At 53.1% G+C, this 25,005-nt stretch overlaps 1 protein-coding gene across 7 annotated transcripts in view; it reads right to left on the reverse strand.

Moving 5' to 3' along the window:
* Positions 1-25,005, reverse strand: part of EDAR (ectodysplasin A receptor) — a 107,461-nt gene that overhangs the window by 26,620 nt on the left and 55,836 nt on the right. For all 7 annotated transcript variants that reach the window (XM_035001922.1, XM_035001926.1, XM_035001928.1 and 4 more), the window contains 3 exons: positions 7,634-7,702; positions 6,786-6,908; positions 5,867-6,048 (listed from right to left, as the gene is read on the reverse strand). In XM_035001922.1, coding sequence (XP_034857813.1) covers positions 5,867-6,048; positions 6,786-6,908; positions 7,634-7,684 — 356 coding nt within the window. In that variant the 5' untranslated portion in view covers positions 7,685-7,702. The remainder of the gene's footprint in view (positions 1-5,866; positions 6,049-6,785; positions 6,909-7,633; positions 7,703-25,005) is intronic.

A 25,005-nucleotide genomic window follows, 5' to 3' on the forward strand; every position in this document is an offset into this window, starting at 1 on the left:
ACCCCTCAGAGAAGCCACAACAGCCAGTTTTCCAGATAAGCCTTCTGGAAAAAGCCTCTCTCAAACACACATTCTGCCACCCTCCAGAAGCCATCCGTGCCTGGGACGCAGGAAGCGACAGTGCGGTGGCCTATGGTGCATCTGCTCCCACGAGGCGGCCTGTGTCTGTGTGTGGCCTCCCCGGGGTGACAGGCTCCAGGTCAGCCACCAGATGCTTAACATCCAGACCCAGTGCTGGCACTTGGGGCTCTGAGTTACCCCTCACCTCCACCTCCAGCACAGTCCCCTGCCAGGGCAGGACTGTCTCTGTGGCTGGACTGGGAGTCCCTCGGGCCAGCCCCGTTCATATATGCATTCCTGGTACTTGCACTAGGTACTGAGGAGGGACAGTTTCAGGCCAACATTGGTTGGAAAAATAAATGAATGAGATGAAGTTCTTCTCCGTGGAAGTTCAAAGTTCACAGACTGACAAAAGCCCTGAGGGAGTTCTGTGCCTCTTTCCTCCCTTTTTAAAATGCAGAACCACAGCTAGGCCCACCCCGTTTAACCCCGGGTGCTGAGCTCTGTCTTAGATGAAGAGTGCAGCCACCCAGCAGGCAGAGAACCCCGGGCTCAGGACAGCTCCTTGCTGGCTCCACGGGGCAGCCACACTCCGTGCCACACTCCGTGCCACACTCTGTGCACGCCGGGGGGCCGGTCTGCTTCCCCTCCTCAGCACACGGCTCCTTCTCGCTCTCATCCCGAGTGGCTCTGGCTGGCTCCCACGGGGCTCGCAACAGCGGCAGCTGGGCCTCCTGTCCTCACCGCGCATCTGGACCAAGATGTGTGACGTATTAAATAACTTAGCCAAGAAACAAAATACCGAAAGGCAATCCATCTAAAAAAATGAGTCCGCTCCGGACGGCCGTTGCGGGATCTCACTGCCGGAGTCAGCGTGTTGACGACCTCACACATTTCCCGGCACGCACTGCTGCGCAGAACATTCTCAAGTGTGAGAGTCTCCTCCTCAGGACTAACCTCAGCAACTCTTGCTGTAGCTTACACCCAGATCTCTCTCTCACCCTGGCTGTGCAGGAGTGGGGAGTAATTGTTTGGGTGCCTATCTGACAGATTCCCATCAGCTTGAAGCTGGGTGTTCATTCAGGGGCCCGTGCCCCATCAAAGATTGTCGTCGGGTCCCTCCCTCTTTCTGTAGAGGCCTAATTTCCTATACTTGCATCTATGTTTAGACTTTTCTTAGTTCTTCTTTGTTTTTTTCCTCAAAGGTTGATTAAGGTAAGTAGACCAAGATAAAACTCAGGTTAAACGGGGCCTCTGGGGGCGCCTGGGTGGCTCAGTCAGTTAAGCAGTTGCCTTCCGCTCAGGTCATGATCCTGGAGTCCTGGGATCGAGCCCCATGTTGGGCTCCCTGCTCAGCGGGGAGTCTGCTTCGTTCTCTCCCTCTTCCCCTCCCCCTGCTGATGGGCACAGGCGTGTGCGCTCTCTCTCTCAAATAAATAAATAAAATCTTAAAAAAAAATGGGGCCTCTAGAATCATCTATGAAGGAACCAAGTTCCTCCATGTCAATAGATACATAGATTTCCTCCAAAGATTTCCTTGCCTAAGCTTGTAATGGATGCCACTGAGCCATTGGATGCTCCACCTTCCCACACAATGTGGCATGTAGAACCGTGTTCTTCACCTGGTCCTCCAATCACCCCAGAATGCCTTATTTGAAGGGAGGAGACGTGAAGTGGAAGCCAGCCAACAGAAGGTGAGATGGGCCACAGCCAGCCATGGGTAAGATGATGCCCTGGCAGGGGGCGGAGGCAGGCTACGAAATCCAACCTAAGCTGTCTTCCTGTTCTCCTGTTTTTGTTCCTGGTCCTCCCACGCAGCCTTGCTCAACAGGAAAGCCGTGTGTGCTCATTGTTCTGCCAGCGTCTTGGCCACATACTGATGCACAGCAGAGAGGGCAAAGAAGGAGCACGTGCCTGCCAAACCACAAGGGGGCCAGGGCCAAGGCAACCTGTGGCGTTAGGAAGACAACTCTGAGGCTGCCTGCATTGCGGCCTGGCAGCCACCCGGACTCAGGAATGAAAGCAGCCTTTCACCGAGCAAACAGGGCCAGCTTACCAAAACCCCTTGTAATCCTCCCCCGTGACACAGCATGAGAGCTTTATTTGTTCCCTAGACTGAGGGCGGGTAACAGGAGGTAGGAGGCCCTGGCGCCCTCCGCTGACACGCACCAAGCTCCACAGAGCCTGTAGGAGGAGGCTGGGGGACCAGAGATAAAGTAGGGCCTTTCATGGCAGTGGCCTCGGGGGTTGGGAATGACAAGGCCAAACTGGAAAGCAACTACATCTTCATATCCATGGAGCAATGTGAGGACGCACTGAGATGCAAGTGGAGATGTCTCCAGCACAGCGGCCTTCACCCACTGAGCGAGTGTCCTGGGGGCTGGAGACAAGGCGTGGAAGAAGCTGGTCGCTATTCTCACGGAGCAGGGAGGGAGTTACTCAAGACTTCAGAACTGGGAACACCCTTTTAAGAGTATAGATGTCAGCCTCCCCACTAATTCTACAGATAGTTATCCTTATCTTTTGAAGCCTTCGAGAGGCAGGGCATGCACAGCAATTCCACTGGCAATCCTCTTTCTGGGAAATATGTGAGGGCCAAGGAAATTGTCTTCACTGCCACAAAACAGCCTTTCTCGTGACCATGCTGGCCCCTGCCTACAGGGCAGGGTTATGTACTGCACTGGTCCCAGGGCTGTGCTTTCTGGCTAGAAAGTCTCTGTGGATCTAGGTAAGAATGAAACAGACTGTTCAAAGTTCATAATCACTGCCCCTTTTAGACATCTGGAATAATCTCATGGTTGAATCTCACAGACCACTGTGGGATGCATGCATGGTTTGAGCCACGGCTGCATGGATGGGTCAGAGCCAGCAATGCTGTGGGCGAGGCTCTGTTCTGCACCTACCCTTGCTTCCCCTCTAAGAAGCTGCCTCACTGGAGGAGCCTGTCTGGACCATCGACTCCCACACCATTCATGCAGAGATGGCTTCCAGATCTGACCTGAGCTTCTGTCAGATACCTTGGTCTGGATGTTACAACCACCTCAAATGCACACGTGGGTCCTCCATCTTCCCTCCACCTTCCCTCCACTAATCCCAATCCTCCTGTATCCTACATCTTAGCAAATGGCATCACTGTCCACACAGCTGGCCAAGGGTGACATCTGAGATTCCTCTTCAAGATCTCCTTCCCCACACCCCACATGCCCTCGGTCTACAGCTCCAGTCCATGCTATCTATCTTCCAGTGAACTCAGATTTTCCCTCTCCTTCCAACTTCCAAGGCTCCCATCTTGACCCAGTTCTCACAATGCCCCTGGGCTCCCACGTCTTCCTTAGCAGCACATTTTCCTCACTGCTGCTGCCTCTTTCCAAGGTACTGCCCAGTTGTGTTCTCTACCAGCTTAAAGTCTGCATGGTGGCCCGCTTCAGCATTGAGCTAAAGACCAGTGTCTTCAGCATCATTTTCCAGAGCCATTTCCCCTCTGGCCCCTGCACCCCTCGCTGGTTTCTCCACACCCCCATGGGTGCGCCTTCCGTGCTGCCACAGGGACCCTCAGCTCCATATCCCATCAGGTGGCTTGCCCCTCTGAGCTTTGCCCTGAACATCTCAGAGAGCTCTGCCCTAATTCTTAGCCTGACTAACTCCCACCATCCCAACGTCACCTTCTCACCTCAGAGAAGTCTTCTGAGACCCCTCCCGACTCACCTCCCTAACCATGAAGGGAGGGGTCCTTCCTGGACTTCTAGAACGCCGTGGGCACCTACCACACTATGCTGTGGTCACTGATTTCCTTGTCTCACTACCTCACAGAAAAGAGGAACCATGTCTTTCCTCTTTGCCTCACTAGTTTCTACTTGGTAGGCTCTTCATTCATGCAATTAGGCTAGGTTGCGAATGTCAGGTCAGCTTTTCACACCGAGAGGCTCTCAGAATGAGTTGAGATTTTGAAAAGAGGATTATTTGCTTTCCAAGGTGAACATGGCAAGGGGTGCATGCTTTTCCTTGGCACACCTATAGTTAGTCCATGAAACTCTGTCGTGTCATGCCTGCACCAATAAAAACTAGTGAAGATGAAGTTCCAGGAAGCAGACACTTTCTCAGAGCCTAATTCTACCCACCTAATAAGAAGATCATACTGAATTTCTCTCATTCAAGCACAGCATCTGTGCAGAACAGTCTCTCAATGGACGCTTGTACCATTCATGGGGGTGGGGGCATGCCTCGATTTTTCTTCTTCTAACATGTTCCTTTTGGTGGATCCCCCACAATGCAATAACCTCAACAAATAAATTAAAGACTGTCAGCTACAAAACTTTTATTTTTATCCTATTATTCAAGAGACAGTCTAATATCTTCCCTAGGTATAGCTATCTGCTTTTTTGCATATTGAAAAATAAGCCTCTGCAGTAAGGTTCCCCTGCTTTCTTTATTCATTTGACCATTGTGTTTGAATCACACACTGTCTCGGGGACACTGACATGGAGTTATCAAGCAGATATTTGGAAATGCAGGTCTGTGGCTCTGGAGGTAGGTCTGAACTGAAGACAGAAAACTGGAGAGAGTAGGGGTGGGGGATGGTCACCAGCAGAAAGATGGAAGATGAAAGCCATGGGAATCAATGCTTCTCTGTAACAAATTTGAACTAAGGTTAATTTCTGCAAGTTTGTAAGATCTCCTCATTTTAAAGAATTATTCAATTCTTAGGTTGGTGGGTCTTTCTGCCTTCTTTGTATTTCCTTCTCCTTACAGACTAATGCCTCATGTTCTTATTTGAGTATATCCTTCTTACTTTCTTTCTTCTCTTAATTCAGTACAATGATCCAGAGAAGATAATGTGCACAAGTGGGTTGCAAAGTATAGTGTGCTATTCAAAATGCCACTGCTACCACAACCAGCACCACTGCCTCCATCATCACCACCATCTCCTCCAGCATCACCTCTATCATCACCACTGCCTCCATCATCAGCACCTCTATCACCACCATCATCATCTCCATCATCACCATCATCACCACGGCTTCTGTCATCACCACTGCCTCCATCACCACCTGTACCACCTATATCACCTCTACCACCCCGTAGCCTTTGTCACTGCTTTGTTTTTATCTGGAAAAGAGGATTATTTGCTTGCACTGTGCTGTGTGGCCACTAGGGGGAGGCAGCAGCAAGAGCCGTGGCTTGGTAGATCCTGGGTGTCAAGGCTGCCCTTCCCTCTCCCAGGCAGAACTTGCTACTGTGTCCTGCCTGTCAGAAGGAAGATTTTATCTTTCTTCCATGCTAACTACATTTTCACTTTGCTTTTTTGGGAAAACTTTTGATACATAACCGAATTGTGGTGGAATTATAGGTACCACATGATTCACATATTCCTATTAATAGCCTTTACCCTCAGATTTTTCCAGAATACAAAAACACTAGATTTAGTGTATTATACAGTATATTAGTTTTCTTTTCTTCAAAGCATTCCACATGTGTTATTTTAAAGTATTCAACAAATTTGTTTGATTTGGGTTGTCAGAAGATATTATTACGATTATGACTAACATCCACTTAAGAGACATGGAAGCTGAGCCTGGGTGGGCTGCCCATCCTCTAGGTGGCAGGACTGGCCATCCTAGACCCCATGCTTCCTGACTGCAGACAGGTGCCCCCCCCCCCCCAGTGGAGCTGCCCCTTGTAGAGCCAGCAGGAGTGACGCTACATTGTAGTCTGAGGTGCTCACGTTCCCTGGGGCCTCGCCAATGAGACATTCAGGGCTTTCTGCAGAAAGCATCCTGGGGTGAGGCCTGGCAGCGGCCATGCTTACCCAGGGAGACACGGCCCGCACTCAGCATCATTCTCCATGTCCCCCGGCGTCAGCACCGTGGCCCGGAAGAAGCCCTCGCAGTCCTTGTGGCGCCTGCATATCTGGTAGCCTCCTTTGGAAAACTTCTCCGCCGGGCAGGGGACACAGCCATAGTCCTCATCTTTGGTGCCATAGCCACAGGACTGGCCGAGGAACAGGACAGAGGAACACAGGTGAGTACGCCAGCTGTACCTGCCATGAGTGGACCTGCAGTCCTTGGGGCACACTGGGTGCATTGTACACGCTGGGCACACTGGCTGTTTCCAGAAGCTTCTCTTTGCTGGGCTTTGGTTCCCTGACCTGTCCTAAAGGCAAGCCCCCTGTGCCTCCAACTCTGAGCTCCTTTCCCCAGTGCTCCTGGGCTTCAGACGCTGCCCTGCTCCCGAGGGTCCCTGAATAAATTCAGCCAGCTAAGGGGATGACCTGCCAGTGACACAGCCCGTGGCTTCTGACGTGCTTGACTCTCTACAAGAGCCCTGAATGCTGATGCTGGGGGCGTCTCTCTTAGCCCTTAACAACATGCTGAGCTTTCCCTGCAGGAGAGGGCGATGCCACGCTCAGGAGTCAGCATGCCGTTACTGCAGGACATTAGTCATGCCTCCGGTTCAGATGCCCTGAAACCCATCTGATCAAGGTCGAGTAGGAAAATGGTTGTCCTCTAAAAAAAAGTTACAAATGCCCAGCCGTCTCTCACACCAGGGAAGCACTGTTCCTGTGCTCACTGCTGCTTAAACCCTTTAACGTGGCGCCTGAGGCCCACGGGCGACCGGCCTGATTTAGCTTGGGGACACACGTAGAGCGATATACACGCAATGGTGACACCACCCGTGTGACGTAGGAGAGCTCCCCGGGGCCCAGGGGCGGCTGGCAGGGGCCTTACCAGGTAGGGCTCCTCCCCCGGGCCACACTGCGGACACTCGTGGCACAGCCCCGTGGTCTGGTTGTAGTACTCATTCTCACCACAGTTGGAATACTCTGCTCTGGCCGAGCACAGCAGCGACACCTGCCAGGAGAAAGGGTGTCCTTTTGGCCTCCGTGCCTCCCTGGAGACACGCACGCTTACTCGGGTGGGCACCCTGAGCAGGCGCTGCAGGGGAAGGAGCCTGGGTCGGGGACCGGCTAGTCACTTGGTGTTCATGTGGTGCCAGATCCCAGTAACTGCAGCTAATAAACTGGGCAGGCCATCCCACTTCCTGCCACTTGGCCTCACTGCTGGTCCCCCTGACCCCTCCCTCAAAACTCCATCTCATCTTCCAGGCCTGTTCCAAATGCCCTTCACCCACGAAGTTTTGCTTCCACCCTCCCCCAAGTCACGGAGGAGGTGGCCCTCTTCCCAGAGCCTCCAGAACAGTGGATTTCTGTCACATGTGGTCTCTTCTCCGCCAGAAGCCTGGATCTTTCTCAGCGGGGGGACCCACAGGCATGGTGCTCACCAACAGCCGCTGGGTTGTGTATATTGCAACACAAAGAAGCATTTAAAGACCTTTCTATCCATGGAACCCTAGAAAGGGAGCCACCAAGAAGTCCAATCTGACCTGGGTGCTCTGCACCCTCGGAAGAGCCCGGTGAGGGGCTGCTGGCAGCATCAGTCCCATTGCATGGCTGCACAGACCGACGCGGAAGAGGCCAAGGGACCGGCCACCTCCGGCAGCATGGGAGGTAGAGGCGCTCCCATCGGAGCCTCCTCCGGGGCCACTGCAGGTGCTCACAGGGGGAGGCTGCACTTACCACCAGCACGGGGAGCCAGGGCACCCGCTTGCCGTCTCCTGCGTGGGCCATCTGCTCCCGCCGCTTTGCCTGAAAGACACACTTCATGGCACCCTGGCGCCTGCACGGCCGGAGCCGCTCCAGGACGGACTGGCCACCGCCCAGCCCCGACCCTCAGGCCGGCCGCCTCCACCATGTCCCACCGAGGGCGAGGGGCCTCCCCGAAAGCGGCGCAGGAAGTGAATACACCCTAAAAGAAAAGGCGGGTTTTAAGCTGAGGCCCAGGCCCCTTGGGCTGACTATCCATGGCCCTGCCAGTGTCACACCCCTCCCAGGGAGAAAGGACTAGAGTGCATGGAGGGCCTACTGTGGAAGACAGGACGATGACCAAATGTTCACCTGCTCACAGCATCTGAAGAAGCCTGGCTTTACACAGAGTGTAAAGGGGTGCTCCAGGCGGGTCCAAATCCTCAGGCTCCGGGGCACCCCTGGAGATACTACCAGGACTCAGAGCCTGGCCCGGCCCCTCCCCATCCCACTGCCCATCCTCCCAGCCCCGCTGGTAGGTTCTTCCTCTCCCTGTTGAGAATAGGCTGTGATCAAAGCGTTAAGAGAGTACACAAGGCCAACCACTTAATTTTATAGCCAAGACAACTGAAGCCCAGAGGGTGTAGTGACTTGTCCAGGGCCACACAGCCACTTAATGGACAGAGGGTGGCTGTGGCCCAGACATTCAGGTGCTTTCTCCAGCTGCTAAATCAATGCACTGCTTTGAAGGAGGAGGTATTGTGTGTCACCTTTCCATCGTCAGGATGGCAGGCCTGTGTTTCTAACTGAAAGCAGTTTCACCTGGGAGCCTGACTGTACAAAGACAAGTGGCGGTCCCGCGGGAGCACCCACATCCCTCACTTGCCACTGTTGGGTCACTGCTGTCTTGCTTTGACACTGGGGGTGAATTCCAGACAAAACAGCAGGCCCTCTTCCAATGGCTGGATTGTGTGAGGAAATTTCTAGAATAAACCATGGACTCAGGAGTCAGACTGGGCCTTGGGAAGCACCCCCCAAGAACATTAACCCTCTGAACCCTCTGGATCTCGTTGAGCCGTCTCTGCTCACGGAAACCCATAACTCCTAATACCACACAGAAAAGACTGTGCGGGGTAGTTGGAAGCAAGAGACCCGACGAATGGGAAAACCATTCCTGTTTCTGGAGAAAAGCCCTGAACTTTGTTCTTCAATACAGTATCTTTTTTTTTTTTTTAAAGCATTTTATTTTCTGTTTTTATGTATTTACGAGAGAGAGAGAGAGGGAGAGAATATCCAAGTAGATTCCCGTGGAGTGTGGAGACTCAGGGCTCGATCCCACAAGCCATGAGACCATGACCTGAGCCGAACCCTAGAGTCAGACGCTTAACCGACTGAGCCACCCAGGTGCCCCCGTTCAATACAATATCTTAAAGGCATTACGGAGCAAAGCAGTCGGAAGATCATTTATTGGAAATGAAGTGGAGTTGGAAGAAGAGGGAGGGCCGAGAGGTCAGGAGTCGGGAAGGACCCAGAATGGGGAAAGCAGGCCCAGTGAGCTGGAGGCCCGGGGGCCTGTGGGGAAGGAAGCTCTGTGAATGTACAGACAAATCTTCTTTTCCAAATCGCCCAGGACTCAGCATCCTGCTCAGTGAGATTTGGAGGGAGAATGCACGTTTAGGAGAAGCATCCTATACCTAAATATGTAGGAGAGGCCAGTGAAGGACAGACCCAAAGAGCTTTGTCCAACTTCCAGCTTCCGGTGTCCTCCTGAGAACGGCGGCTGTGGCTTCCTCTGGGAGGACACTGGTGACCCCCATCCCATCCCCTGATGTGGAGCAGCCAGCACTCACCCTTCCCAAAAGGAGAGGTTGGATAAAATCCAAGATATTGTGCTTGTTTATCATCACAAGGAGCAAAAATTCCAATGGAACATCAGTTCTGTGTAACACCGTGAGGGGCTCTACAAGAAATCACATGCCACAGCTCTGGGTTTGTATTTGTAAAGGCTTCTGTATACACAGAAGCAGGTCTGGAGTGATATCCACAAACTTTTCAACAAAGATTTTTTTGGCAGGGGTGAAATAGGGTTGGGGTGACCATGGACCGAGGGGGTTATGGGGAAGGCTCCCTTTCCATACAGTTCTTAGTGTCAGAATGATGTACCAGTGTAGGTGTGAACTTTGTGATCAGGAAAAAAGTCAGTAAAGACATTTCGCTTTGGGAAGAAGCATCTGATTGCTCTGAGAACAGGCTGAGAAGGATGTCCCAAGGGTGATTCCAGAGACAGAGGCCCCATTGGAGACACCTGGGAATGGGGTAGGGCCCCGGGGACCTAGATCTTTCCGGGATCTTTTCCTTGCTTACCTTGGAGGCGTTCTCACCTGTGAGTAACATCAGGGGGCCTTTGGGGAAGGGTTAGGTTTCCAGACACTCTTGAAGAGATACAAAAGCTACTTTTTCTCGCTTTCTAGCATGACCGCTGTCTATAATTCAGTGCCACATTTACGTTTGAAACACAATAAATGGACTAAGGCAAGATTAAAGCACCCGGCCACCCCAGCAGTGAGCTTCTGGGTGTTTCCTTCTAGCAACGGAGCAAGCTGGGGCAGGCAGGGAAGGAGGCAGAGGGAGGCCTGACCCGCAGTCCCGCCAGGTGGGGAGGGTACAGCACAAACAAAGGAACCCGCTCCCTGCCCGACCGACAGCCCTGCCCTGGCTTCGGGATGGTGGGTAGCAGGGACGAGTGCAGCGCAGCCGGGCCAGAGGCTCTCCCCAGGAGAGCTGCAGCCCTGGAGGCTTTCCAAGAACAATACTAAGGGTTTCTAATTTAATTGACTTCTAATTACAGCTGAGTCTGGGAGGGCTTCCCTATAAACACAGAGAAGGGTTGGGCTGGGTGCACCTTGGTGTCAACCTAGAGCTTTTATTGAGAGGCTCATTAAAGATGTTTCCAGGCAAACCCAAGAAGACAGAAAAGCAAAACAAATACACAAGGGAAACAAAGTCTGTGGGGTCGGGTGCATGTCCATCAGGACTACCAGTTCTCAAAGAAGGGAACTGGGGTGGCAGAGGGAGGTGAGGGCGGCCTCTGGTTAAGGTTCTGTTGCCAAGGCCTGACTTCCCTGGAGACGCAGCTCTGCACTCAGGAGCCAGCCTGGCCTGGGAGTATGGGGGCCCAAGCTGCTCCCAGAAATGACCTCCTGCTCGTCTTTACTTGGGGGATCTCCAGTGCCCCCAGCAGGGCAGCGCCCTGGCCCGCGGCTATCAGAGGTACGAGTGGAAGGAGTTGAGCCCCCACAACTCAGACAGTGATGGAGACATGAAGGTGGCAGCAAGACATCTCTTCCCGTGCCCTGTCCGCTGATAGGCAAGGCTCTGCTTCACCGCACACTGGACTGGCTGCCGGGTGGTCTGTTCGGAGGGGGACAGGGCGCGGCCGCAGGTGAATCCACCACCGCCTGCCCAGCATGGGAAGCACACTTCCCTCATCTCACGGCCACGTCTTGGTGGCCTAGTGCCTGTGGCCACTTTCGTGACAGCACAGAGACCTGGGACCAGGTAAGCCCTTTGCAGGAAAGTGCTGCCCACTTGGCCCTTGCTCACTGCTTCCCCTGCCTCCCACAGACTCTACTATTCCTTCCTCAGCACTATTTCCTCCTAGAACAACACCACCACCATGAAAATGACAGCTGACGACTGTGGACCTCTGACCCCCGCCCAGGTACCACTCTGGCTTAACCCTCACCACCCCTGCGTGAGCTCGCAATCAAGGGTCAGGGGAGAACAGGTGGGAGAACAGGCTGGAACTGTGGGCCCACGCGGAGAGATGAATGCTCCTGGGATTACTGGCATGTTTCATTTCCTTTCCATCCGTGACCTCAGCCTGTAGTCCCAGACGGGCCGTTAACCAAATAGGGAAAAAAAAAAAAAGGTGGTGATTAAGAGCAAGGGCTGAATCACATCTTGGCAAGTTGTGTAGCCACTCAGTGCCTCAGTTATATATAAGCCTCAGTGCCTTATCCATGAAATGGGCGTAAGAGGAATGCCTACCTCATGTGGGGGAGGAAGGGAGGCCTGACTATTCCTGAACTTGAACTTGGCCTCTCCTGCTGTGACCACCACCTCAGCTCCAGTCTGTGCATTTCCAGCACAGAGCTTCCCTATAACATCCTCACTCTGTGGCAAGACTTTGGCTGACACCGAGCAGGCTGACCTCTGGAGACTGGGGCTGGGAGACGCTCGGGGAATAGTGCGGTTGGGCCCCTGGTTCAAAGAGCTCCAGGGAGAGGTTGGGGCTCGGCATAAAACCAGAAGGTTCAGGGTAGCTGGCAGAGGTGTGGGCCTCAGGAAGCTTGTGGTTTGTTAGCTTGGAGGGTTGGATGGAGCTGAGATACATCACCACTGAGGTGTCGTTCTCACATCCATTCAAAACTACGAAGCCTCTCCAATCGGGGCCAATTCTGGGCTAGAGGTGGAGGGCTCACAGAATGAGGCCCATCTCCAAGTGACTGGAGAGTGAAGGGGCCAGAGGGTCACCCACAGTTTGGGGGCTAGAGGTCCAAGATGCTCAGGGGGCACCCCGTGGTGTGTGGGGCAGGAAGGGCCTGATTTGTCGTTTTTGGCTATTTCAGCAATATACTCTCACCATGGCCACTTCAGCCACTGACTGAAGCTTCCCATGGAGACCACTGACTAGGAGGAAGCTATGGGGGGCAGGTGGCCTGCACCTTTGGAGGCACCTGACCCATTCTTGGGGAGATCAGGGCAGGCAAAACCTCACCCAGGTCCTGAAGGGCAGGTAAGAGCTTGCATGGAAAGAGGTGGGAACAATTCTCCCAGGAAGTAGGAACAGAGGCCCTAAAGGCTGGAGGCGAAGCCACGGCCGGACCAGAGGGCTAAGCACGAGGTCAGATGGAGTCTGGAGGTTGCCATGGGCCTTGTGCAAAGGCTGGGCAATGCAGCGACAGAGTGGCAGGACCAACTTCCCACTGCGGTGACAAAAGGAGCCACTCTGGCAAGAAGTATATGTCACAATGCCACCCAACACACACACGTATCACTAAGTCACATGAAACAACATTTATACTTACTTCACACAACAGACTGTGATCTACTCCATCCTATTTTCTTTATTCCATTGGAACAGTGGCATAGTTGCAGCCCATGAAAATGACCCAGGTACATCACCACGTGGACATGATCAGTAATTGGAAAGCCACTGGCTTAGATGAAGACAAGGCAGGAGGGAGGAAGCCTGCGAGGAGCTGATGGTGGCCTGACCTCAGGGGGGGCCAGGGGGTGGAGAGGGGGGCCTGGAGAGTCCAGGACTAAGGAGACAGGTGGTCAGAGGTGACAGAGCACTGAGGCTGGCCCACGTGTCCGCGTGGCTGCTGGGTGCATAGGAGGCGTGTGGGGCTCCTACTGAGCAGGAAGTTGCAAATGTGAACACATTGAAAACCTGGAGGGCCTCCAAGAGGAGGCAGCCTCTGGCAGCTGCACACACATGAGTTGAGCAGGAGAAAGATCTGAGCAAGGGAGAGTTTATGTGGTCCTCACAGTGTTGGCAGCCTGGGTTCTAATAGGCTGTCCCTGGCTGTCACATGGACGAGGACCTGCTCATGAGAAAAGGCCCTGGTCTGGGCCACAGGGTGGGGGGAGGGCGAAACAGAGGGGCCCCTGTCCTCAGGTGCCTTCCTTTGTCTGCATAGAAAAATTCCAGGTTGGAGACCACTGGATCACTTCCTCTGCTCCAGGAGCCCTTCTGGAACTCCGGAGAAAGCCAGGGTTCCCACAGATGAGGAGGCATCACCCTCTGTGCCTAAAGGGAGGGAACCAGGGGCCAACAGACACCACATCTGGCAAAACGATAATGAATGCTTGCAACTTTTCTGTAAGCTGGAAATGATTTCAAGACAAAAAGTAAAGAAAGGACACCAAATTCCAACACATAGCTTCACCTCTACTGGTTAACGGAGAGGTGAAGAAAATTCTTGATTGTTTGGAGATAAAATGCTCCACGACAGGTCTTCCAGAGAAGACAAGAAATGAGGCTGGGCTTTTAGTTGCACGTGAAGCAGGATGGCGTGAAGAGAGGCTGTGGGGACTCGCGGAGCTGCAGGCTCCCTGGGAGGTCCTCACTGGCCTGTGCAGCCCGAGACCCCTGGCACTGGGTCCCCATCTGGGCAGAGGGTGCAGGTTTTATACGTGCCGGGCGGGGCTGACCTGCTGCCTAGGGCCTCTCCAGCAGCACACCCTGTGCTCACTCGCGTCCTGAGGCCAGGGGCACCCGGCTCCTCAAACGCATTTGCTGGTGGTGTCAGCACGCAGTATCCACCATCCTCTCCACTAGCACTTCCTGAGCGCTGAGTACCTCCCAGACACTGGGCCAGGCACTTTAGCCTGTATTAAACACCTAATCCCCACCACTGCTGGGCCAGTGGGGACTTCTATAACTCCATCTACTCAGGCAGAAGCCAAGGCGCAGAAAGGCTGCAAAACTTGCCCAAGGTCGCCCAGCAGTGGGGCAGAGACAGGATTTGAACCCACACAGTCTGTCCCCACAGCCTGCCCCCATTGCTCACTACTACCGCCCTGTATGTAAGTAAACACAGTCCAGTCTACCCACGATGTAGACATATCTTTTTATTCTAAGGGAACACCAAGGTGTGCAGGACTGTGGGCTCCCGTGGGGGCTGGTCTCAGGAGGTTTTGCCTTCTTGCCCTCTTGGTAGTCCTATGACCCTGAGGGGCAGCACACATTCTCCTCTATGAAAATGGAGGAATTTGGCTCCCTTTCCAACTGAGCGATTGCTATGAGGAATGCAGGAGCCCCCAAGTGTGGCAGGGCTTAGTGGCTTGGAAATGCCACAAAGGGAAAAGACAATGTTCCTAGCAAACAGGGGTGGCAGTGACCACTATGTGGCTGCATCTCAGCCTGCAGGAGGCCATGACCTTCTTAGCTCTGAGTTACTACGGGCGAGGCTGGGAGTTACTGCCACCAGCATGAGTGGCTTCGAGAGAACAGTAATGCCTCCTTCTTTCACAGCATTTGACAGTTTCACATGCTCTACCCCACCCTGGCTCCTAGAAGGGTCCCGAGACAGTCGGGTCCCCGTGTTCCAAGAGCAGCGGCTCAGGAAGGTCATGTGGCTTGCTTGTGCTCAGGGCTTGGCAGCTCCAGGTGGGGACCCAGCTGGAGAACCCAGTCTGCTGCTCCTTTGGCAGCAGGGGCGGTCTTCCCAGGAGATGACATCTTGCCTCACTTTCTCAGAAGCCCCCTGTGGCATTCCCACCCATTGACAAGACCGCATGGATAGCAGAAGGATTCTGTGTGCTTGTGTGGAAGGATTACGGGCACCTGTCTTGCCTTGGGGGCTGGATAACTGGCAGTACATGTGAGGTATGGGGAAACACAGTCTTCAAAAGCCCTCAGCATCAGGGGTGGAAGAGGCTGCCCATGGCCTTCAGGCCGTGGTCATCTCGCCCTTGGACATAAGCAGGGTGGGAGCGGCTTTCCCTTCATACAGTCACGTGCAGACTGGACCTTTCCTCTGAGTCTCAAGCTGGCCTGGATATTCAGGTAAGGCTGAAATAAGGTAAAATCAGAGGACAATAAGCCATGAAGGGTCGTATCCATCCAGCCTTGCTGCCCCGGGTAGGGGGGGTGGTCTCTGGAGCCACAGGAGAAGCACCACCTGGGAGCTGGGTGGAAAGGCCAAGTCTCAGGTCCTTGGCAGACCTGCTGCTTCAGAATCTGCTTTGCCAGCCAGATCCCCAGGGTGGGGGTGGGGTGTCTGGTGCACCTGAAAGCTTGAGAAGCGCTGGTCTAATGACCTCCACTAACTTTTTACTCAGACCTTGTTTGATTCCTCCTTGCAGACCCAGGCGAGGGCTTCTTCTTGGTCTCTGCTTCAATTCTGATCCTCTCCCAAGGAACAAATGCTGTCTTTGGCCTCACCCCACCCAGTACTGTGCACTAGACACGGGGATTCGTGTGCTTTGTTAGTCATCATTCATTCATCGTTTATTCAGCAGTGACTATGAGCTGCTCCTGTGTTAGACACCCCAGGGACGGTGACAGACAGATAAGGTCCCTGCCCCATGGCATCTTTATCTGCCCGGGAGACAGACACAGAACACACAATTACACAGAACTGCAGGCCATGTCTTACACTTCTAAGGGCCACCCCCCTGCCCCCGGGTCTAGTTTCTTTTTTTGTTTGTTTTTAAGTTTTTATTTATTTGACACACAGAGAGAGAAAGAGAGCGAGAAAGGGAACATGAGCAGGGAGAGTGGCAGAGGGAGAAGCAGGCTTCCCGCCGAGCAGGGAGCCTGATGCGGGGCTCGATCCCAGGACCCTGGGATCATGACCTGAGCCGAAGGCAGACGCTTAATGACTGAGCCACCCAGGCGCCCTCCCGGGTCTAGTTTCATGCTGGGCTATAATGGGGCTCAGGGCGGGCCACCCCCAAATATGCCACTTTGGCATATTATTTTGAATTTAAGTTAAGAAACAGCTGGTGCATGAAGGACACTTTGACCCTCCTTTGTGCCCCTGAAAGCAGGAGATAAAGCTCCCTGGTGAAAGGTGCCCTCCCTGCACCAGGAGGTAGAGACATCCTTATTCCCAGAGGTGGGAATTCAGGGCTGAGAAGGCTGAATAAACAAACCCTTTACTTGTTTACTACCCCAAGTCCAAACTTCCTTGTCTTGTCCATGCCTCTCTAATTTACTGTTTCTCTGTCTAAAAGGTACAAAGCTGCCTGCTTTGGTAACTTGAATCTCCTATTTTTATTGGCTCCTACAGGTACAAAATTAAATTTGTTTTTCCCCTGTTCATCTGTCTTCTGTCAATTTAATAATTAGACCAGCCAAAGAACCAAGAAAAGAAGAAAGTAAAAGCTCTCCTCCTCTACAGCAGTTTGCCCTTGGGATGACCTTCACCCTCAGAGGGCTGACTCTGCCTCAGTGGAGACTTGTCATCACAGCTGCCTTCAGGTCGCCGGCATGCACCACGGCAGGAAGGAGGCCATGCTCCATATTAGCTACCACCTTTGGAATACAGAGTCACCGCCTGGGCCAGCAGACAGTTGAGTCTCTGTGGCTTCACCTTCTTGATCCAGTAGGGCCAGCCCCGGAACGCGACCACCCTGGAATGTGAAGACACTGCCTCTTCCCAACAGGCTGCTTCTCGCTGGGAAGGTGGTGTGAACCACAGAGCCACACCTTAGGCACTGCCGCCCTGAATCTGTGGGAAGGGGCTGAGGCTGTGGGGCCTGGGAAGCCTTTGCAGGAACGAGGGCTTCCAAGTTACCTTTTTAAGCATGTGGGTTGTGGGTCTCTCTGTTTTTGGCCCCTTCCACCTTTCCAGTGGGCTCACCTGCCAGAGAATTCTCAGAAGGTGGTGCGGGCCGATTATGCCCCCTCATCCTCATCCAGCTGCAGTGACTGGGGACAGAGGTCCCACCAGGCTCCTGGGGCACAGTGCTGTCCTCCCGGCCCACATCACAGGCTGGGGGACGGGAGACAGACGGCAAGGTCTGCGGCCGGCCCACCCTGGTCCTCAGCACAAGTGGTTTGTGGAGAAGACAGGTGCTGGCAGCTGCCTGCGTTCTGGGGAGGCGGTTCCCTGCTCCCTGCCCACCCAACACTACCTTCTCCTCCCTGGCCTCCCACACTCTCCCCTCCCACAGAAAGCTGCCCCGGGGGGAAGGCTGCTGGTGGCCTCCTCCCCACACATCCACAGGATTCCTTTGCTCCCCAGACTCCCCAGAAGGCCTCCACTTCCCACCAACAGAGACAGACCTTCACTCACCCTCCAGGAGCCTGTAGAGGTCATTATCAGAGCGGCTGAAAACATTTCCATTTGATGTGATTTATGGCTCTCAGGAAGCTCCCCACTCCCATCCCAGTTGGATAGCGCTAATTAGTGCTGGATTGTGAAGAGCTTAACTCATTGTCTTTCACTTCTGCTTGAGTCAAGTCTGTCTCACTGGAAGGGCCTGGAAGATGTCCTGGGACAGGCCAACCCATTGCAGCGGGGGACTGGGACCTCACAGTCACACCGGCCCATAGAAAGGACCCTGAGCTTGCCGTCTTGAGCTTCTTAGTGATTTTTAAAGGAGGGGCACCCCATTTCCATTTTGCATGGCCCTGCAAATTCAATGGCCTGTCCTGTTCTTAGCCTCTCCGGCAGGGCAGGCAAGGCTGCCACACAGGGCCTGCTGCTGGACCGCCCTGCCTGGGAAAGTGCAGCCAGGGGTCAGGAAGAACACAAGGAAAGGGGCAGAGGCACTAAAGCCTTGCCAAGGCCGACAGTCTGCCTCCCAAGACTCAGGAGTGCAATCTCAGAGGGGCAGAGAAGGAAGGCTGAGAGAAATTCCTGCAATGCAGTGCATCAGGGTATCTTAGAGCTTTACATCAGACCACATGAGGATTTTAAAGGGCAGTCTCCATTCTTTTTTTTTTAAATTTTATTTACTTGAGAGACAGAGCATGAGCAGGGGGAGGGTTGGAGGGAGAGGTAGAAGCAGGCTCCCCTGTTGAGCAGGGAGCCTGACACAGGGCTCGATCTCAGGACCCTGGGATCATGATCAGACACTAATTCAACTGAGCCACCCAGGTGCCCCAAGGCCAGTCTCCATTCTTGACCACCGCACTGAGAAACTTCTATTCAGAGCTCCTTGGTGAAAGTTTCAGGGCCATGACAGTTTAACTGACCTTCACCAACATCTCTGGGGTGGGGACAGTGTCCATACATTCTCTCAAGGATATAATTCTGATTGAAAACATATACACATCATACATGTGTATATGCACATGTATATGTACATATGTATCATGCGTGTGTGTATATACATAACAATTTTTTTCTAAGTTCAAGGACCTTTCCTTGTCTGTTGGAAGCACTGGGCTTAGGTACCAGCTGGATGCACCCACTAGAATTTACCCTTGGGATAATTCCAGGGCACCAGCTTCTCTCGTGTCCACCTGTGGTGTCCTAGACTGGGTGAGAGGCCGTTTGGGGCTTTTGTCATAAGATGTTCATTTGATGACTGTTGTACATTTCTTGCACAAATGGGATAAATGTAATACACAAAACATTTATTTTTGACTACTTTTAGCTTTTCTCTTTGAACGATCACTACTACTACAAATAAGCATGTCAAATTATTTCAGATTCTATGGGCATCATTAGCTCTTCAGCAGCAGAATCTGGAAAGGAAGGAAAGAGCAAGGAAAACCAGCATTTTGGACATTTCTGTTCACATCACACCTTTCTATTTGACTCACCCGTTCCTGTCAGTTTTCATTTTCCTACAGAAAAACCAGTGCTGATGGTAATTGTTTATGAAATGCTGCAGACAGCCATGGCCTGAGAACGCTCCCTAAACACCAAAATTATTATTGTTGTTTGTCAGACTAGGCCCCGGCTTCTCTGAATACTAATTACGTTATTAAGCAGGTGCTTCTGCATTTGTGCAGCGAGAGCTGGGGCTGTAGCCCAAAGAGGAGGGAAGCGCTCTCCTGCATTTGGAACAGGATATGGCGCTTGGATGCTATGGCAATCTTGATGGCTTGCTCATGAAAATAATGTGGCCAGCAAATATCCATCTGGAAAGTTCAGAGGGAGAGCAATCATCCTTATCCAGAGCTCCTGCTGTAAAGTTATGTGCTCACAGTTTCATTTCTCTTTTATTTAGTGCCTCAGAGCTGAATGGATCTTGTAGAAGTGATAAAGCCAGGTGAAGCTTTAAAAAGAGTTCCTATTTTATTGCCTTATCAAAATCGACAGAAGGCATTTTTAGAGTGAAATCAGGAAGGTTATTGTAACTCCAATCCATGGCTTTAAATTACGTAACCAACTTTTTCTAGGGCTGTTATATAAACATATAAACATAAAATTTTGTTGAGACGTAATAGCTGCCACTCTCCAGCACTTCAATAGGCATGCCATCCATGCTTCCATCTGCCCATCTGTCCTTCCATCGATCCATCCATCCATCTGTCTGCCTGTCCTTCCATCTTCCATCCATCCATCCATCCGTCCGCCCGTCCTTCCATCTTCCATCCATCCATCCATCTGTCCGCCCGTCCTTCCTTCTTCCATCCATCCATCCATCTGTCCGCCCATCCTTCCATCTTCCCAGCCATCCATCCATGCATGCAATAGTTACTGGACACCCACTCCAGACCAGGCTGAGTAAACAAATGGGCACAGTCCCTGCGCCAGTGGTGCCTCACAATATGGTGGGGGCCACATGAACACGGGTGCATGGACATGGGTGGGCATGGGTGGGGGTGCGGGATGGGGCAGTGGGAGCAGGGGACCAGTTGGGGAGTCAGGAAGCCTGCACAGACCCAGGGAAGGGCCGACAGCCAGGGCTAGCCCGGAATCACAATGGCCGGGGAGAGGAAGAGGAGGGAGGACGGGTGTGGGCTGAGGCCTGGGCAGGCTGTGCCCCACTGGAGCCACTGAGAGTTGCAGGGTGCTCCCTCCAGGTCACTGTTCTATCCTCTTCTCTCAGCAACAGACCAATGAGTTACTTCCTAACCTGCATTCCGGTGCAATCAAGAACTTTCTGGGCTGGGTTCTCTCTCAGCTCACTGGCCTTGTTTCTTTGCTCTCAGCAGCTCAGTGATATTTGGAAAGCAATACTTTCAGGCCACTCTGTCACTCCTGAATCCAGCCATTCTTCTTGGGTCTGGGTCCACTGGAGAACAAGGCACTGGCACCTTAAAACAGTTGCTGTGTTAGGGAGGTGAGGCTTGATGCCTGGATGTATCTGAAGCACACCGATTTCACCCAACAGCACAAGCAAAACAAGAACATAAAAAACAATTACCGGAAGACACACTACGAGAATCCCAAGCCATGTCAGCCAAGTAAGAGACATTAATTTGACAGTGAAGATATCCTTTAAGTAAAGGAAGTTGAAGGAGATAAACCACTTATTGGCACTGGGATCAATAGATCCTAAATTAGCTACAAAGCTGTGGCAAGCAATGAGGCAAGAAGGATCCAAAAATTGTTGCTATTATTATTTACCCCTGAGGGGCCCTCAGACAGCCTGCTGCTCTCTGAGGATGGTTATTGTGCATAATTGAGACGGCTCCCACTTGGGTGGCGGAGGCCGGGGCAGGGGGGCCTCCCAGACGCTGTCTGAGAGGAAAGGTAAGCTGAGGGTGTGCAGAAGGCAGGCAAAGGGCATGCAGCTCCTCAGTGCCTGCACCCCCGCTGCACCCCCAATCTGCTCCACCCTTCACGCTTCTCTTTGAAGTCTGAGCCCAGAGAGACAAGATGGCCCCTCGGTTCAGAGGCCTTTGCACACCAGGCTCTCGGGAGGCCCTGAGCCTCAGACAGGCCCTGGAAATGAGGGTGGTCAGGTCTTCTAGTCCATTCATCTTCTGTAGCCAAAACTGAACAGCACCATCACAGGCTCAGAGCAAGAGAAGAGCTGCTTCTGAGGCAGTGAGCTCCATTACTGCACACGTGTAGTGTGCTCCGCACTCATGGGCCACATGTGGACGGGCGCATCCAAGGGGGATAGTTCAACGTGATTGAAGTCATGTCTCAGAGTCCGCATATCTCCTAAGGGCCGATGGCTTACTGTTCTGGTTAATGGCACACATTTCTATGTTCTTACTGCTAAGACTATACTTTTAAAAAACAATCAGCTTTCGGGGCGCCTGGGTGGCTCAGTCGGTTGAGTGTCTGCCTTCGGCTCAGGTCATGATCTCAGGGTCCTAGGATCGAGCCCCATGTTAGGCTCTGCTCAGTGGGGAGTCTGCCTCTCCCTCTGTCCTTCCTCCTGCTTGTTCTCTCTCTGTCTCAAATGAATAGATAAAATCTTAAAAAACAAAACCCCTCCAAAACAAAAAAAAAACCCAAAACAATCAGCTTTCTTGAGGTATGATTAACTCACAATAAAATCCACACACTTGCAGTGCGCAGGTCTGTGACCCTGATGCTGTACACACCATTAACCCCCACCTAGTCGTGATAACTGACTGTCCCGTCGCTTCCAGAAGGTCTTTTTGCAGCCCTTTGTCATCCACCTGCTCCACTGGGCCAGTTGTGAAAGTACGGATTAGCTCTGCTTGTTCTAGCTCTCACAGGAGTGGAACCATGCCACACGTGTTCTTTGTATCTGGCTTCTCTCACTGAACATAATTACTGTGCTTCCTCTGGGTTGTGAGACTTAACTAGTTTTGTTCCTTTGTAATGCTGAGTAATAGTCCAAGTACTGACACACCACCATGTTTATTCATTCACCCTTTTGATTTCTTTTTGCTAAGATTACATTTTAAAAGTGGTTTCCGGTTGTTTCCTGGACCTGGGCAGTCCTGACCGCACATCTGCTGTAGGCAGGTTCCCAGCAGGGCTGCTGATGGGCTTGGTCTAAGTCTGTTCTAGACGCTCCCAGAAGAGAACTTATGGTTGCTTCTAGTCACTGAGCCGTCTGGAAGGAACCACCTGGCAGCTTCCAAACTGCTTCTACTGACCTGCTCCCATCCCCTCCGCCCTGGCCACCCCCCAGCCCCGCTGATGGCTGCCACAGAGATGCTGCTAGCCACAGATAAGACCTGCAGCCCCCTCCCGCACCAGCTTGAGCACGGCCAAAAGGGGAAGGTCAAAGGAGAAGAAAAACGATAGCATTTGCCCAGAGCTAATCCAGCGATGCTTTTCAGTCACTTCAGAAGGATTGCTAGTGTACTGAAGACAATGGCCTGTTCACCACTATAAATACTCCTCCTCAAAAACATTCTTCTGTCCTAAGACGCTTTTATGCTAGCACACAGAACTGGCTCAGAGAAGAAGCACACACGGTGCGTGCGTGTGGCCCTCACTTCTGAGGATGCTGTGCTCCTGGGGACCGGAAAGGCTGGGAACGTGGGTGCCCAGGGAGATGGAAGAAGGGCTAGATAGTGGGTGCGGGGTTATCAGCAGGCAAAACTCAAACTCATGCAGGGCAAGGTCCCCCCACTCAAAGATTCCTTTCCAGTCAGAGAAAGCAGTGGCCTTTTCTGTGACCCTTATCTAATGGAAATCTGGGGAGTGCCTAAGAGAAAGGTTTCTTGAGGCATCGTGTTTTGGGAGTGGAGCCCTCTGGTGTGTTTGCTGTGGGCAGATGTCCTCACAGCTTACTGGGAGTATTTATGGAGGGCATACCCAGCGCAGGCCCTGTTCATACACACATTCTTGTTGAATCCTCTGAACATTGCAAGGTAGGCCCTCACTATTCCCCATTTAACTCATGAGCCAATGGAGTCTCAAAGAGGTTGAGTGACTTGCCTGAGGCCCCACAGACAGAGGCTGGAGAGCTGGGCCCAAACCCAGAGTTGCTCCACTTTCCACCATTCTGCTCAGCCTGGGAACAGGGGAGCTGCAGAGAGAGCCACAGAGAGAGCAGGGAGGGGACAGGCTGAGAGGGGCACATCAGGACAGGAGCCCAGGATCAGTGCAACGTGGACTCGGCTTTGCCGAAGTGCTGCGGACCCGTGAGAGCCGGACAGTTCTTCAGGGGGCACTGCCACCGGCAGCCTTGTTGAGTGGGTCTGTCGTTGGGAGTGGGGCTCTGTCCCCCCTCCCACAGGGGGGCCTGTGCAGACTCCTGGAGCCACTGGCTTCCAGCTGATGGTGTCCTATTATCTCCTCTCCCCTTTCGACATCGCGCCAGTCCATGGCTGCTTCACTCCCGGGCATGCACGCGGCAGTTCGGACTCCCGTGAAGAGTCCGCGCCCCGAGAACCTGGGGAGGCGGGCTCTAAGACAACCTACGGGCAGCAACACAGACATCTCACGTGCCCAGGCTTTGAAGTTGGGGCTTGTTTATTCCCAGCCGGTGGATCTTCTCCCCGCTCTTTATCCTGGGATCAGCCACTTCTCCCGCCTTTGTCCCCTGACGTGGTAATGACCCAACACAGGTGGCATTTCCACGGGCTGCTGACCTGGGTGCAGGGCCAGAAACACGCACTCGGTGCCCCTTGGAGAGGCCCTTTCCCCGCACTGGAGTCCCTGCATGAGGCAAGCAACTTGGATCCTTCCTTCACACTCAAGGTCTTGTTCTACCGGTTTGAAAGAGGATTCGTTTTTTATGTTCTCTCTTCAAGCACAGTAACGGTCAAGCCTTGGGGAGCACGAGCTAAGGAAGGCGCCTGTAGACTCGTCAAAGGCCTCCCCCTGAGACAGACCTGCTCTGACGGGTCTTCGGGGAGACGGAGGGGTCCTGGGGTGGAGAATGAAACCTCTCCTCGACAGCTTCACTCACTCTTCATGCGGTTAAGTTACATATGAGTGTGATACTGATTGTATTGTCATATCCCACATTCATGCTCCTACCCTGCGCCTCTCTTGAGAGAGGGGGAGCTGGATCACTGCGGAAGTGCTGAGTATCCTTTTTAAAAAGCAATTGAAAAGAGTGCATTGCCCTAGCGAGGCAGGTAGCGACTAGTCTGGGTGATCCGGAATCAACGTGAAGAGAGCCACCACCAGCTTGGGAGTGCTTGCTTTCTGAACAAGATTTCCCGAGCCAAGCCTATGGTGTATTTTCCTTGGCTGGTGTGTGGAAGAAGAGTGGCGGGAGTCGGCCCTTGCTCTGAGCGTCCGGGGTGCTGCTGTCTGCTTTCCAGGCCTAGGAGATGGGCTGGCGGGCTCCCTTCTGAGCGGGACTACAGAGTGTGCCCTGCAGTGTGCCACAGGCCCGGCGGAACAGGGCTGGCCGCCACCCAGCCAGGGCCATCCCATCCCGCCACAGGGGGCGCTATTTTCCATGAGCGACAGCCCTGAGGAGGTCTCGACGGATGGCCTTGTGTAAGCTCACCGTGCCTCAGTCAATTTACGTCTAAAATGGGGATACAGGGTTCCCTGCCTGCCCGCCTCTCTGACGATAGGATGAGATGCTTTTATGCAGAAGCGTTTTGAACGTGAGGGCGCCATGCTGGTAGTTAGTCAGGAGTGTGCACAAGCAAGTACCACCCAGCCATATAGGAGCAAACACTCCTCTGTTCGGCGGGAATGGTATTCTCTTTGAGAAAAGTAAAACAGACTGACCAAGCCTGCAAGATGTTGGCCATGGAGCCCACACTGTTGCCGCTAACCTAAAACAGCTGTTACTCTCACAGTGGGTGAAGCAGGGTCTCCTGGGTTGACGACAGGCTGGGAAGGATCTGAGCATTCGTGCACTTAATAGACCTCAGTAAAGACACGCCGAGCTCAGTGCTAGGTTAGGATGGGCACAGACGCCCGCACCCCTGGGGCACTGCCAGGAGCAGGCACTGGTCCAGTTGCCACATCAGCCCACGAGGCGGTCCTGCCAGGGTTCCCACTGTGTAGATGAGGCAACTGTGGCACCCTGCAGGGATC

Source organism: Mirounga leonina, unplaced genomic scaffold (genome assembly GCF_011800145.1).
Source record: "Mirounga leonina isolate KUSES-001 unplaced genomic scaffold, KU_Mleo_1.0 Mir_125, whole genome shotgun sequence".
NCBI lineage: Eukaryota > Metazoa > Chordata > Mammalia > Carnivora > Phocidae > Mirounga > Mirounga leonina.